General features: G+C 34.5%; 1 protein-coding gene across 1 annotated transcript in view; it reads left to right on the top strand.

Annotated features, from left to right (window-relative positions):
* Positions 1–9988, top strand: part of LOC132104838 (serine/threonine-protein phosphatase 6 regulatory ankyrin repeat subunit B-like) — an 86722-nt gene extending 76734 nt beyond the window's left edge. The window contains exons 25-28 of the mRNA XM_059510369.1: positions 2497–2954; positions 4123–5036; positions 8277–8420; positions 9195–9988. Coding sequence (XP_059366352.1) covers positions 2497–2954; positions 4123–5036; positions 8277–8420; positions 9195–9328 — 1650 coding nt within the window. The 3' untranslated portion in view covers positions 9329–9988. The remainder of the gene's footprint in view (positions 1–2496; positions 2955–4122; positions 5037–8276; positions 8421–9194) is intronic.
* The last annotated feature ends 6132 nt before the right edge of the window (positions 9989–16120 follow it).

Genomic DNA, 16120 nt, shown 5'->3' with positions numbered 1-16120 from the left:
TTTCTCTAATACACATTGGCCACAATTAACGGCACCCTTTTATTCAATACTTTTTGAAACCTTCCTTTGACAGTTTAACAGCTCTAAATGTTCATTTTGAGTGTTTGCTGCTAAAAAGCTCATTTTCTGTTTTCTGTCATGATGACATGCCAATCAGCTAATCAACTCAAAACACCTGAAAAAGGTTTCCTTAGCCTTCAAAATGGTCTCTGACACTCGTTGACACCATTCACAGGGAGTGTAAGTCAGAAAAATTAATTGCCAATAAGCTGTCTGTTCACAGAGTGCTGTATCCTAGCATGTTAACAGAAAACTGAGTGGAACAAAAAAGTGGGGAAGAAAAAGATGCACAACCCGAGAGAACCTCAGCCTTATGAGGATCGTCAAGCAAACTGGATACAAGAATTTTAGAGAACTTCACAAGGAATGCACTGAGGCTGGGGTCAAGGCATCAAGAGCCGCCACACACAGAAGTGTCAAGGAATTTGGCTACAGTTGTCATATTCCCTTTCGTTAAGCCACTCCTGTACCACAGACAGCGTCAGAGGCGTCTTACCTGGGCGAAGGAGAAGAAGAAATGGATTGTTGCCATTGGTCCAAAGTCCTTTTTTCAGATGATAGCAAGTTTTGTATTTCCTTTGGAAACCAAGGTCCTAGAGTCTGGAGGAAGGGTGGAGAAGCTCATAGCCCAAGTTGCTTGAAGTCCAGTGTTAAGTTTCCACAGTCTGTGATGACTTGGGGTGCAATGTCATCTGCTGGTGTTGGTCCATTGTGTTTTTTTGAAAACCAAATTCACTGTACCCCTTTACCAAGAAATCTTGGAGCACTTCATGCTTCCTTCTGCTGACCAGCATTTTGAAGATGCTGATTTAATTTTCCAGTAGGATTTGGCACCTACCCACACTTCCAAAAGCACCAAAAGTTGGTTAAATGACCATGGTGTTGGTGTGCTTGACTGGCCCGCAAACTCACCAGACCTGAACCCCAGACAGAATCTATGGGGTATTGTCAAGAGGAAGCTGAGAAACAAGAGACCAAAAAATGCAGATGAGCTGAAGGTCACTGTCAAAGAAACCTGGGCTTCCAGACCACCTCAGCAGTGCCACAAACTGATCACCTCCATGCCACGCCGAATTGAGGCAGTAATTAAAGCAAAAGGAGCCCCTACCAAATATTGAGTACATGTATAGTAAATGAGCATACCTTCCAGAAGGCCAACAATTCACTAAATGTTTTTATTTGTATTATTATTATTGGTTTTATGAAGTATTGTAATTTGAGTTTTTGTTAAATGTGAGGTAAAATCATAACAATTAAAAGTACCAAAGACTTAAACTATTTCAGTCTGTGTGCACTGGATTTAACTTTTCATCGACATTCTAATTTATTGAGAAGCACCTGTATATACCTTGGTTTTTCTCATTGTGATGGATGATTAAGGGAATTTGGGCTTTGTTATCCCTCCTATTTATATTTCTGTGAAACAGGAAGCCATGGCTGTATAATTTCATGTTCATAATCACCCTGGAGTGCTCAAAATTGTGAATATGAATGGGAATATACTTCAGAAATATTTTACTATGAATAATTTCTAGGGGTGCCAATAATTGTGTCCAACGTGTATTTCAGAAAAACATTCATTTCATAATGATATTTCCCCCCATTTTAAATTCTTAATATCCAATGGAAGTTTATATTTTTGTGATTTTTTTTTTTAAATAAAAGATCAAAAGAATTAACAATGCAGATTAATTTTCACAGCCTCCTTTGATCATATTTACCAATGGTGCTAATATTTTTGGCCATGACTGTAGGTGTAAGCGCCGGTAAGGAAGCTCAGAGGAGAAAGCAATACAAAATACCAGTCACAAACTAGAAGTAAAATGAGGATTTGTAATGGAAAATGTCAGGATTTTGATATAAGCCAAGAGTAGACTGGTTTTCCTTTGCTGTAAACAAAACTTGGTTCTATGTCCTACTTCTGCTAACTGGTATGTGTGTTCATGAGAAAGTGGCATCAAGTGGATAACTTTATCATGAATGCAGTTACTGTAGCAGAAGCTAGAGATTACGGTTTATACAATTTTAAATATGGATATTTGTCTTTCACAAAAGCATCGATTCACTTCAGAAGGCATTTATTAACCCATAGAGCTGTGTGGAGGTTAAAGGTTAAAAAACACATTATTTTCTATATAATGTACATAATTTTTGCATTTAGTGGGGACATAATTACTGAATATAATGACTTATACTGTCTTTTTATGTGTTGCGTATTGCGCTGTGTAAAGATAAAACCATGTGTGCATTTACTATAACTAAGATTGTATTCATCTGCAAGAAGAAAGTCATATACAATACATTGAGGGTGAGTAAATAATAGGATAATTTTCCATTTTTGGGTAAACTATCCCTTCAAGTGCATTGTTCTGCAAAAAAAATAAACCAATTCAAATGGCATCATTTAGCATGTTCTGTTTTGTGTGTTGACTGTAGTTTGTGTTCAATCTGATGGTGTGCGGCCGGATGAATGATAATCTGGCTCTGGAGGAGTTGGTTCTTCATTCCCCTGCTCCTCTGGACACGTGCGTTCGTCTGTCGCGAGCTCTGACTCTAGCCGCGCTCAGAGAGAAAGTGCGCTCCATCGACCTGCACGCCGCTGCGCTCCACTGTGAGCTCATGGCCTCTGACCTCCTGACACTTGCTGCCTCAACCGGGGGTCATGGCGCGGGTCTCATCCTCAGGGCTGTGGATCACCGGGGTGCCAGCATGCTGGACTGCTTGATCGAGGGCCAGCAGAAGGCCGTGGTGTCCCATCCGGCGGTGCAGATGTACCTGACAGACGTGTGGTGCGGAGGCCTGCAGTGGAATTCATGGAAGATCCTGCTGCTGTTCTTCTGTTTGCTGCTCTTCCCTCCGCTGTGGCTGGCGCTCTCACTGCCACTCAGACACAGGTACAGTCTTTCACAGTAAACTTCACCAAGGCAGCATTTATTTGATCAAAAATACAGGAAAGACAGTAATATTGTGAAAGATCAGTACAGTTTTCAGCAATGATTACTCTAGTCTTCAGTGTCATATGATCCTTCAGAAATCATTGTAATGTTCTGAGTTGCTGCTCAAGAAACATATAATTGATTAATAGAAAGTTCAAAAGAAAGGCATTTAGTTAAAAATATAACTATTTTGTAACATTATAAATGTCTTCACTGTCACTTTTGATCAATTTAATGTGTCCTTTTTATTAAAAGTATTTATTTATTTAAAAAAACTAAATCATACCGCAAAACCTTGAAAAGGGTTATTTTAGTATTATTTGTGTACTTTTATATTATATACTACATTTTCATTTTACATTGTATACATTTTCATTTCATATGTTTTCATTTAAATTTTAGTATAAATAATTTCTTAACGCGCTTTCGTCTTTTGTGTTACTTTTGTTTTTTTTAATATTTCCATTTAGCTTAAAATTATTTTTTTTTTTCAGATTTAGTTTTAGTAATTTTAGTGGCAGAGGCGACATTTATAATTTAGTATATATATTTAATTTTATCCTTATTTCAATCAATGAAAACCATTTCAAAAGTTGTAGTTAACAATAACAGCACTGGCTTTTAGATAAATTTTTCTAATTTATAAACAATTCAATTTATGCATTTAGCAGACACTTTTATCCAAAGCAACATTTTTTTTTTACCAAATATGTTCCCCAGGGAATTGAACCTACAACCTTTTGCATCGCTAACGCAATGCGCTACCACTGAGCCATAGGAACAGTATTATAGTATTTATTAATATTTTATTAAATTAGCTTTTGTTTTATGATATATTTTTATGTTTAATAAAAAAAATTGTTTTATTTCAATTTTAGTTTTTTTTTTGTTAGTTTCCAAGGCGACATTTATAATTTTAGTTTAAGTTTGTTTTTAATCTAATATTTGCATTTTATTGTATTATATCTTTATTTGAATTAACAAAAATCATTGTAATAGGCCTTTAGATCAAAAGGTTCTTAAGAAACATAAATTCAATAATATGTATCCAAACTTACTTACTTACTGCCAGTGTTTCTCGGTTGAGGAGAAATGTGTGTAAATGATTGTTTTAATCTCCACTCAGCTTCAACACCATCCCAGTCATGAAGTTAATGAGTCATCTGGTGTCGCACGTCTTCCTGTTGGTCCTGTTCATCTTAACAATCGTGTATCCGCCCATGAGTCCTCTGTCTGAGGGCCGTCTGGTGCCGGGCTGGTCGGAGTGTCTGTTGCTGATCTGGCTTTGTGGGATGCTGGTATCCGAGTTGACCTTCCCAGGTGAGCGTGCTGGATTAGCGTGGATTGGTCTTCTTCTACTGGGTTTTTCCGCCTTGGCCTTGCTGTGCCACCTGCTGGCGGTCTTCACCCAATGGTGGCCACCAGTGCACCTGCACTGCCTGTTTGCTAGAAACGTCCTGCTGGCCGTGGCGATGACACTGGGATTCATCCAGCTGCTGGAGTTCCTCACGTTCCATCACTTATTTGGCCCATGGGCTATAATCATCCGAGACTTGATGAAGGATCTGTGCCGGTTCGCTGTGATCCTCATGTTGTTCCACACTGCCTTCACACTGAGTCTCACTGCTTTATGTCAGCCGTATCCACATGATTGGAACAACAGCACTGGTGATTGGAACAACAGCACTGGTAACGCCACACAAGTGACCATTCTGGGTCCTTTAAACATGTCTGTGCCACTCTTCTTCGCTTTGTTCGGTTTAACCGAACCAGATAAAATTCCCATGGTGGAGCATTCACCTGCTGCCATGGAGTTTTTGGCAAAAATGGTATTTAGTGTGTATCTGGTGGTGACCTCCATCGTGTTGATCAATCTCCTCATCGCCATGATGAGCGACACGTACCAGCGCATCCAGGCTCAGTCTGACATGGAGTGGAAGTTCGGCCGCGCCATTCTAATCCGCGATATGAGCCGCAAGTCTGGAATTCCATCTCCGTTCAACCTCTTCTACTCCATCAATCTTCTCTGCAAACGTGCAGGTAGGAGTTGCTTTTCATTAGAGATCATTTGCATGTTACTGGGGAAGCTTGTGTCTGGCAAAGAATAAAGTGGCAACTCTTTTTATATCTTGTATATGCCAGTGTTGGGAAAGTTCACTTTCTACATGAACTAGTTCAAAGTTCAATTCACAAATTTTAAAATGAACTAGTTCAGTTCATAGTTCAAACTACAAAATTTTGAACTAAAGTTCACAGTTCCAAAAAAAATTTTTCCAGAAATTTTTTTTCCATATGTTGCTGCGAGCTATTATTTTTCAAAATTATTGCCACAGCCCATATAGAATCACAGACAGCAATTATTTTATCAGTTTTAACAATGAAGCTATGCGTCAGATTTCATCTTCATATCCAATTTTGAATCCTTATCCAACCAGGGTTTACATTAGCATTGAGGGGACAGCATTTCCCCATTGTTGCTTTAATGCTTTGTCTCCCATTCTCACCGACCTTGTCATAAACATCACAAATTTCTTTTAAATGATCATACGCCTTCTTGCTACATGCTGCTGTCGTTTGCTGTTTTTTTTTTTTTTGATGACATGTCACGCATGCGGCGGACGGTGGCTGGTGTTGCCAGATTGGGTGTTTTTCCGCTACATATTAAGACCCGTTTACGGTGTGTTTTAGCCGGGTTTTCGCCTGGAAGGCTCTATAGAAATCTGGCACCCTATTGAACGAAGTTAACCTGAGAGAGCGTGCCGTTCACAGACACCAGAATGAACGAGTTCACAATAACGTTCATCAGGCATTAAAACAGCACGTTCAGTTCACGTTCGCCCAAAATATGAACGAGTTCATGAACTATCGTTCAATGAACGCGTTCAGGCACAACACTGGTATATGCAAGTTATAAACTCGTAACTGCGATATCTGTGAATCTCAGAATTCTGACTTTTTTGAGATGTTAACTTTTCTCGAGTTTACATCTCACATTTTTTATTAGTTTTTTTCTTCAGAACTCTATACTTGCATCTGACAATTTAAACTTTTTTTCAGAATTCTGAGTTTACATCTGTCAATTTGAATTTCTTTCTTAGAATTTTAATTTTACATCTAACAATTTGAACAATTTAAAAAAAAAAATCTTGCAGTTTTGACTTTTCTCTTGGAATTCTGAGTTTACATTTCAAAATTCAGTTTTTTTCTGCCTTGGAATAGTCGTGTTGGGGAAGTCGTGGCCTAATGGTTAGAGAGTTGGACTCCCAATCGAAAGGTTGTGAGTTCGAGTCCCGGGCTGGCAGGAATTGTGGGTGGGGGGAGTGCATGTACAGTTCTCTCTCCACCTTCAATACCATGACTTAGGTGCCCTTGAGCAAGGTATCGAACCCCCAACTGCTCCCCGGGCGCCGCAGCATAAATGGCTGCCCACTGCTCCGGGTGTGTGCTCACAGTGTGTGTGTGTGTTCACTGCTCTGTGTGTGTGCATTTCGGATGGGTTAAATGCAGAGCACAAATTCTGAGTATGGGTCACCATACTTGGCTGAATGTCACGTCACTTTCAAAATGAAAAAAGGTAATTCTGACTTTATTTTGAGCAATTGCGATTTTACAATATATCTCACAATTCAGAGTTTGTTTTGCAATTCTGAATTGTTTTCTTTTTGAATTGTGTGAAAAAAGTCAGAATTGTGAGAGAACCCTTATTTTATATCCTGTGGTGGAAACAAGCTTTCATATATTTCTAATGTGTGCAACTTATAGTCAAGTCAAGTCAAGTCACCTTTATTTATAAAAAAAAAGATTGTGTCAAAGCAACTGAACAACATTAATTAGGAAAACAGTGTGTCAATAAAGCAAAATGACAGTTAAAGGCAGTTCATCATTGAATTGAGTGATGTCATCATTCATCTCAGTTCAGTTTAAATAGTATCTGTGCAATCATTTGCAATCAAGTACTGGATCCAGGTGACTGCAGTGACCCTATGATCTGGATACAGATTGGATCTGGTGGCTACGGTGACCTTGGAATAAGAGAGAAACAGACTAATATTAGCGTAGATGCCATTCTTCTAGCGATGTAGCAAGTAGATCGGGTGTTATGGGAAGTGTTCCCGGTTCTGGTTTACCTAATTAATGCATCCTAAAAATCCTTTAACGTATTTGTATATTAGAAGCGTGTTATGTGTAAGCCAGGTTAAAGAGATAGGTCTTTAATCTAGATTTAAACTGCAAGAGTGTGTCTGCCTCCCCGAACAATGTGAGGTAGGTTATTCCAGAGTTTAGGCGCCAAATAGGAAAAGGACAGCCATCCAATAAAGCATTACAATAATCTAACCTTCAGGTTTTAAACGCATGGATTGACATTTCTGCATTTGACATTGAGGGCATAGGCCGTAATTTAGATATATTTTTGAGATGGAAAAATGCAGTTTTACAAATGCTAGAAATCTGGCTTTCTAAGGAAAGATTGCTACCAAATAGCACCCCTAGGTTCCTAACTGATGACAAAGAATTGACAGAGCAACCATCAAGTCTTAGACAGCATTCTAGCTTATTACATGCAGAGTTTTTAGGTCATATAATTAACACCTCCGTTTTTTTTTTTTTCTCAAAATTTAACAGTAAGAAATTACTTCTCATCCAGTTTTTTATATCGACTATGCATTCCGTTATTTTTTCAAATTTGTATGTTTCGCCTAAACATGAAGGAATATAGAGCAGAACATCAGCATAACGGTGAAAGCTAACACCGTGTTTCTTGATGATATCTCTCAAGGATAACATGTAAAGCATGAAGAGTAATGGCCCTAGTACTGAGCCTTGAGGTACTCCATACTGCACTTATAAATAACTTTGTCTTCTAAAGTTGCAAATAAGATCAATTATGCAATTTGTTATAGTACATTGTCAAAAAATTGTTTATTGTGATTATCAATAATAATAAATTTACTTATTTATTGAAATTATTTTATTTATTGAATATTTTAGCATATTAGTTTATACTGGCTCCATCTTAAAATGCAAGGTTTGACAAAAGGGATGCTTAATGCTGCAAACAAAAGTTTAACTTTAGCTGTAGCACACTACTGTAGGCATTTGCTGTCTAAGGAATGTTTGACAGATCATTCAGACATTTGGGGTTGTGCATCTCACACTTCCTGTACATCTTCACTCCATCTGAGCTTTCTATAGTGTGTGTTGCTGACTCTATTGCCATCTTATGTGTGTATGTGCAGTGTTGAGTGACTTTCCCATGTCTGTGTCCTCCATTGTGTTCAGGGAAGAGCTGCTCTGTGGAGTGTCCTAATGTGATGAATGAGGATGAAGACACTGAAGGTTTGACAGACGCGCGTTCTCCAGAGCTGCTGGGTCAAGCATCTGTCAGCTTCAGAGGAAACAAGACGACACAGATCCTCCCAGAGGGCAAGTATACAATTTCACAGCTCCTCTTCTTTGGTCGGAGATTTATTTATATGGTCAATTTGAAACAAATTTAAGTTTTTCTATGAAATATCAAACAGAAAAAACTATGTAACTGTTGTATTACTATTCTGCATCACAATAAATACATAAATTACTTATTATATTATATGAAATTATATAAAAAAATAATAGGTTTTATAAAATAAAGGTTATCAGAATACATTTTACAAGAAAGTACAATTTCAGTCTTTCTACTTCAAAATTTCATGTTGAATTCATTGTTACTTGCTGTTTATTTGTAAACAGTGTATATAATTCATTTTTTTATATAAATTCCTATATTTTTTATTTTATATATTGTTATATTGTTTTTATACTGTTGTAAGAAAAATATTGTTAACTTATTCTATTTATTTTAGTTTTGTTGATGATTGTATGATTATTTTAATTTCTACTACTGAGTTTGCCATGAAAATAGCCTTTGCTTTATTGAATGAATGAATGAATGAATGAATACATGAATACATAGATATTATATTATATTAGATATTCATATTGTAATTCATCAATTCATGATTAAAGTTCACAGGTGTATTAATATTTATCAATATTATATATTTATAAGTAAATACTTGGAAAAAACTATTTCATAATTTTATTTCTACAGCAGTAATTCCAGTGTACAGTAATTACATTTATTTTAATTTAAGCAAAAGCAAGAAATAATAGGATTTGTCATGAGTCGATCTAAAGCAATCTTGTGTTACTGTGCAGGCGGTCAGATTGTGATGTCCATGTCTGGAGGACAGGAGCGCGTGGAGAATGTTGTGGATTGGCCGTCTGTGGTCCAGCAGTTTTTAGCCCAGCGCAGACAGAGGGACAGATCACAGCTGGAGAGAGATGAATGAATGACCGACCGTTTCACCATGACAGATGAATTTGTACTGCCTATTAACATCAGTCCAACCACCTGAGCCCACATCACTTCAGCTTACTGAAGAACAACGTTAGCATTAGCATATCACAGCATGTGCCTTTAGCTGATATCCATTCCTCACTAGTCACTTTAATGAAGATGTCATTTACACCAGGGGTTCAAATTTTGGGGTCAGTAAGATTTGTGTGTGTGTGTGTTTGAAAGAAGTCTCTTCTGCTCACCAAGGTTGCATTCCTTTGATCAAAAATAATACAGCAGTAATATTGTGAAATATTAAAATTGAAAATAACTGTTTTCTAGTATTCAGTGTCAAATGATTCTTCAGAAATTTTGCTGCTCAACTATAGACATGTGCCAGTATTCAGTAATGCGATATATCATGGTAATGAATATGCACGGTATTGTTATCGTGGGCACTTCTAAATACTGTGAATAATTATATATTACAAATTATTCATAATTTCGAATGCATTAAGAATAATATTCCTATCAACTGTTCAAAATGCACAAAACCTGCTGTATGCTCCTTGAAAGAGCATGTGTGCTCTGATGTACTGTAAACAAGCACGCATGAGAAGCACATGGGGAAACACGTGAGAGATGCGCAGAATGAAAGCACATTCTCTCTCTGACAGTTTAACTTTTTATACTTTTCTGTATTGCTTTAATGTATTTAAATGTTCAGATATTTTTGTTATAAGAAAAAAGTTGTTATACTGTACTATGACCACTTTTTTAAAGTTAAATTTCAATTAAATTAAATACCGTGATAATACCATATACCGTGATAAAAGCATGAGAAATTAATAGCAACAGGAAAATTTGATACTGGCATATCCCTACTCAACAAACATTTCTTATTATCATCTATGTTGAATACAGTTTTTGTGGAAACTGTGATACATTTTATTTTTTCAGGATTCTTTGATGAATAGAAAGTTCAAAAGAAGAGAATTTGTTTGAAATAGAAATCTTTGGAACATTATAAATGCCTTTACTGTCACTTTTGATCAATTAAATGCATCCTTGCTGAATAGACGTATTGATTTGCTTAAGAAATCGTACAGACCCCAATCTTTTGAATGAACATTCTTATTATTAGATTTGAAGTATTTCTACTTAATATCTCAGACTTATGATCATATCTGTTTTATGGGCTGATGCTAGAAAGATGACAGAAGGAAACCAATTGCAATGCTTGGTTTTGTTTTTTGGAAGTTGAAAAAAAATATATATATATATATATATATATATATATATATATATATATATATATATATATATATATATATATATATATATATATATATATATATATATATATATATATATATATAAATATATATATATATATATATATACAGGCACGTGCACACATAGACATGAAAGGGGGCTTGAGCACCTGCCCTTTTTATTCCTGGAGAGAAAGTGCCCTTTTTTCTGGGATGCTTTTTTTTATTTTTGAAAAATAATATATATTTCTGTTTGCACACAGCTTCCCTGTCAAACAAATATATTTATTGAAATATAGTATCTAAATATCAGGTCAGGAGTTCTAAAGCGCTCCCTCTCCCCCGATTGTTAAACTCGATTATATTGCTTCCTCTAAAGAAAATAGTCCGCTCCGTCTCTACGGTTAGAATCCTGTGAGTCCATAGCAACGCTCTGTTTTTCATGGCAACGGTCTGTTATACTGTTGGTTATAACAGACCGCATTCTACATTGGAATTCAACCAAGCCATGTAATAAAATAAGTTAATAAAATAAGCATATATCACCACCAGGTGATATGCTTTAGTTATTTTGTTTATCCTATTTACCTGCGTTTCCCTGTCAATTAGATGCAAATGTACGCATTTTAACTAGTTGACGCCTAATTTGCATACAGAACGTCCCCAGTTATTGACTTACATCAAGAGTCTTTCCCCCTGAAATGTAGAAATCTAAATTGGTGAATTTAGAAGAAATCTACAGATGCAAACAGATGGAGGATACACTCTAAAAAATTTAGTAAATCTGAGTAACTGCATCTGGTACATTAATAAATAAAACTGAGTAGAAATAAGTTAACATTAAACTTTAAAAATAACAATATTTATAAATTAACTATTTAAGTAATTTAACTTTTTTTATTTCCTCGAAACCTTTATAAAATAGTATTCCATACCACCACAAATACATACATGACATTGGCTTTTATTGAATTTTTACTCAATTATTTTGGTAAGTTTAATTTTAAAGTGTTATGTATTCTGATAACACCAAAATAATGAAAACGATGTAGTGCCTTGTGCAAAAATAAACAAATTATTAGTAAAACACGCCCCTCTGTTTGATGCAGTTATTTAGGTTATTCTAAATATGAAGAGTTCAGATAAAAAATCCTCTTAAGTGCCATCTGAAATTTCCTTCAATAATGATCATTTTTATCAAGCTTGTATGTTTATGTTCACTTATTTCACATTACTGGCAATGAAAATTACCTATTAATTGTCATTTAAGTTAAATTACTGAACTTAAATACGAGCTTGAAAAAAATTTCAGATGGCACTTAGAGGCTTTTGCATCTGAACTCTTCATATATACTTGAAACTAGTAGCATAGAAAATGTTTTCAAAACATGCACATTGTGGAATGGTTTCCTTTGCTGCTCTATAAACCTAGTGAATACTAAGGAGACCATGGTTTCTGTGAACTGATTATTTTGTAGACATCTTTTGAAAATGAAACAATTGCGTGAGTTTGAGGAAGATAAAATTAATTAACTTTTAAAATTATTTTTTTTAAAAGGAAGTCAGAGTTGCGTTAATATATATATATATATATATATATATATACTTTTTTGTTTAAAAAAAAAAAAAAAAAAAAACTAATTATGAGAAGTGCCCTTTATTTCACTTGAGCCCCTGCCCCTCAAAATGTCTGTGCACGTCCCTGTATATATATATATATAAAACACTGCCAGGACGATGTTTTAAAGTATTATGTCGTGTTTTTGTTTTATTGACATCATTTTTTTCAACAACACCAACAAAAAAAAATGTATTGACAATTGTTTTTGTTTTATTTAGAAATTAAATGAAATTCATATGTAAATGACACTTGCTAAATATAGGAACATGCTACATATAGCTTTATAATCACTGTGCACCATTATAGAAATTTTACAAATGTAATTTAGGGCTCACAACTTGTTTTTGTTGAAGCTGCATTTATCTCATGTAAGAATCACGATAGTTTAATTACAAGATCACAATTAGAACATTATGCTCAGAGCTATTCATTGCTGGAAACACTAATTAATGCTCATATTGCCAAAACATATCCAAATATTTCACTACTAACTTCATGTGCCTGATGCTGCCTGACTGTTTAACTGTTGAAGACGCTGCCATTGAGGCTGTATTTCCATGATATCACATCAAGCTAAAATCTGAGCTTTCATATGATTCAAATTTTAAGTTTTAATTATACTGTATCTGACATGATCTTGGCAAACATCATACTGTTGTTTTTTAACTACTGTTGTTAACAAACTTAAATCAATGTTTGCTAGTTCTGCACTTTGACTGTCCTGAAAACCGGACCAAATTGTAAAGGCTACCGTACAGTTAATATTCGCACATGTTTAACTCTATAAAATCTACTGTATTCATGAATTTCTAAGGCCTCTAAATCATCAAGGTGATCAACACTTTGTTGAACACTATTCCATGCCTTCTGTCTTTTAGTCAAAATGTACAACATCCACCTTCAGCTCGTTCACGCGTCTTTTTGCTGTCAAATCTTTACTCATTTTAAAAAGTAAACGTAAGAACTTTCATATTGTTAGCAATATTTCAAGATGAACACTTACAAGACTAAAGCAACGTTGGTTTGCTTGATTATCCATATATCATTTATTAGAAAAAAAAACATACGAGTCAAATAGGATCATCAGGCTTTAAAGCGACATTTATTTGTTAATCTCTCTATCATCATTGTACTGTACCTAACTAAGCATTTAAATCTCATCTTATTAGACAAAGAGATGTAGAGTGACAACTGATATTTATATCATTTTATAAACTCATTAATTTACATTTCAAGCAGAATTTCACCTTACTTTTTGACACAAATGTCAGCAAACCTAATGTATCAAATAAGACACAAAAAATAAATATATTCCAATATAATTTGTATAATGGTCAGATAAATGTTCCAAAAATTTCCATTTCCAAAAATGGTTAATCATATTAGCTGCTGAAAAGCTGCTCATTTGCATAATGTATGATAATATAAGTTAATAAAATATAGTATAGTAATAAAAGTTTGAGGTGAGACAGTTAATGTCCATATCTTCCCCTCTGAGACAAAATTTACCAGGTGTACAGTCAGATATATGATGATGATTTCCACTCTCAAAGGAAGTGTCTTTGCTGAGCTGCTTTACTTTTGGTTGGTGATTAATGGGTTTTTCGTTTAAAACAGTTCATACATTCATGCGTCTGAAGTCTCCATCAGATTTAACTTTGGACAGAGTGATGAGTGGAAAAATAAACATCTGTAACTTGGGACGGTTTTTCACTTTTATTGATGTTCATTTTTGGCTGTGTGTTTATGCTGAGAGACAGTAACTCATTTGTCTTGCTTTAGGGAAAGTGTTTTTCTTAAAATAGAGCCACATCAGGAAACTACATCACTGCCTACATAATAAAACTACATAATATTTAATATTCCTTTAAGTTCTGTAATGCCTGTTAACAAACAATGTTATATATGATTTCTGTTATGTTGCAATAAAAAAAGTATTTCAAAAAGTTACAAAAATGTGTTTATTTGTATACTAATAAGTGCCCGTAAGGGCTGTATGACATTATTTAATTCTGTACATTTCTGTAAAAGTCTCTTTAACTTTTTAAGTATTTGACCAGTTTTTTTATCTTTTGATAAACTATTCTATAATGCTGAATTTTTTTTTCAAGGTAAAACTGGACATCACTCATTTAATTTAAATACATTTTTTAATACTTAATTTTATAGTAAAATGTTAGTACATATTAAAGAAAATTAAATGTAATAGAAAATGTGGTGGTTTTAACATTTTTATTAATGTCATGCTGTCTAGTCTCTGTTTCCCTGGGTGTCCACTAGTGTGCTCACTTCCCCTTAGGCACTTCACCGCACAAGTACTCCACGCTGCAGACTGTAGCGCGGCGACGTCACGTATGTACATCACGTATGTACGTGACGTGAGTTTATCGCGCATGCGCAGTAACGTATATGTATTTACCGTAAATACGATTGTGCGCCGTACTGTAATGCGCATATCCAGGTTCATTCACTTCCGGATGTTTGTAAGGTATGGTGGATATGAGATATTACTTTTGTTTTCTTAAAATTTTGCGTTTAAATTGCTTTTAATTGTAAGAATGCTTTGGTCATAATCATAGAGAGTGTCATTGCAAATGTGTGCGATTTCAAACACTTATGACATGTTTTATGATATAGTATTCGAATGCTGGTCTTTCAAAGTCTTATTTAGCCTAAAATGAACCATTAAAGATGTATTAAAATAGAGCATAAATACTTTATTATTGTTAGTAATGCCATTCCCTTATGAAACAAAAATATATTGGAAGATATCATGTAATATATTAGGCATATTTTCTTATATATGGGATTTAATAATTATTTTTTCCAATATATTGCAATATATTGAAAGCGGCAATCATTTGTATATTTTGCAATATATTATATGTATATAATGATGATATGTATCATCAATATATTATTCAATGTATTCAAATATATAATATATTAGAAAATAAAAAGGGAAAATAATATATTACAATATATCACAATATATTTTAAGAAATATATTGGTAAATATATTTTCCTTTCGTAAGGGTTAATGGTTGCAAGCATTGCAAAAAAATAATAATATTTGTAATCTTTTTCATTAACATTATCAAAGATTAATAGATACTGTAACACATGTATTGTTCATTGTTAGTTCATGTTAATTAATGCATTAACTAGTGTTTACCAATGACACCTTATTGTAAAGTGTTACCTCTTAAATTGACCTTCATATTTCTTAATATGACTTTTTGGGGACATTGTCAGTGAGAAGAAATTCAGAGAAGAGACCCCACTTCATGTGGCTAGAGTACTGTAATTATCTGTTTTTCTTTCTCTGACAGACTGTATAGCCCTAAACTGTACAATTTTCAAATTGAAAAAAACTTCAAACTTTCAGGCCATGCTTTCTCAAGCCAAGCCAACCTAAATTTTGACTTGAGAAAATTTATTAATTTAGTTGATGTTAATGCTGGTTATAAATTAAATCTCTTAGGTAGTTTACAGACAAAGCAAATAAATTTTTTTCTAACACCATGCTATAATATATTTAAAAATACATTAAAAATATTTTCCTTGTATGGCTCTTCTGCCTTTCTTCAAAATGATTTAATATTGCTTTAGTATTGTTTGTTCTTTTATGTAAATTAGGTGTCGTGAACTGGAGTGCATTGTCTGAACAATACAACCTGAGTTCTGGGCGTCATGTTCTCTGACCCAGTGTCTCCGGTGCAGTGAGATATTTAAAGACTGTCCACCTGGCTGTGTGAGGAGTCGCAGGAGGAGAGTCCTGTGTGGGTTTTATCCATTCAAAGAATTTGAGGGCTACTGCTTGACTTATTGTTTTATCAGTGATGGAGGTGAATTTCAGATTTTTTTTTCTTGTGTCATGTCTATAGTCTTAATCTATATTTGTATATAC

The sequence above is a fragment of the Carassius carassius genome, chromosome 25 (genome assembly GCF_963082965.1).
Source record: "Carassius carassius chromosome 25, fCarCar2.1, whole genome shotgun sequence".
NCBI classification, from domain to species: domain Eukaryota; kingdom Metazoa; phylum Chordata; class Actinopteri; order Cypriniformes; family Cyprinidae; genus Carassius; species Carassius carassius.
Note: the sequence above shows the minus strand (reverse complement) of the source record. Positions and strands in the feature narration are given on the sequence as shown.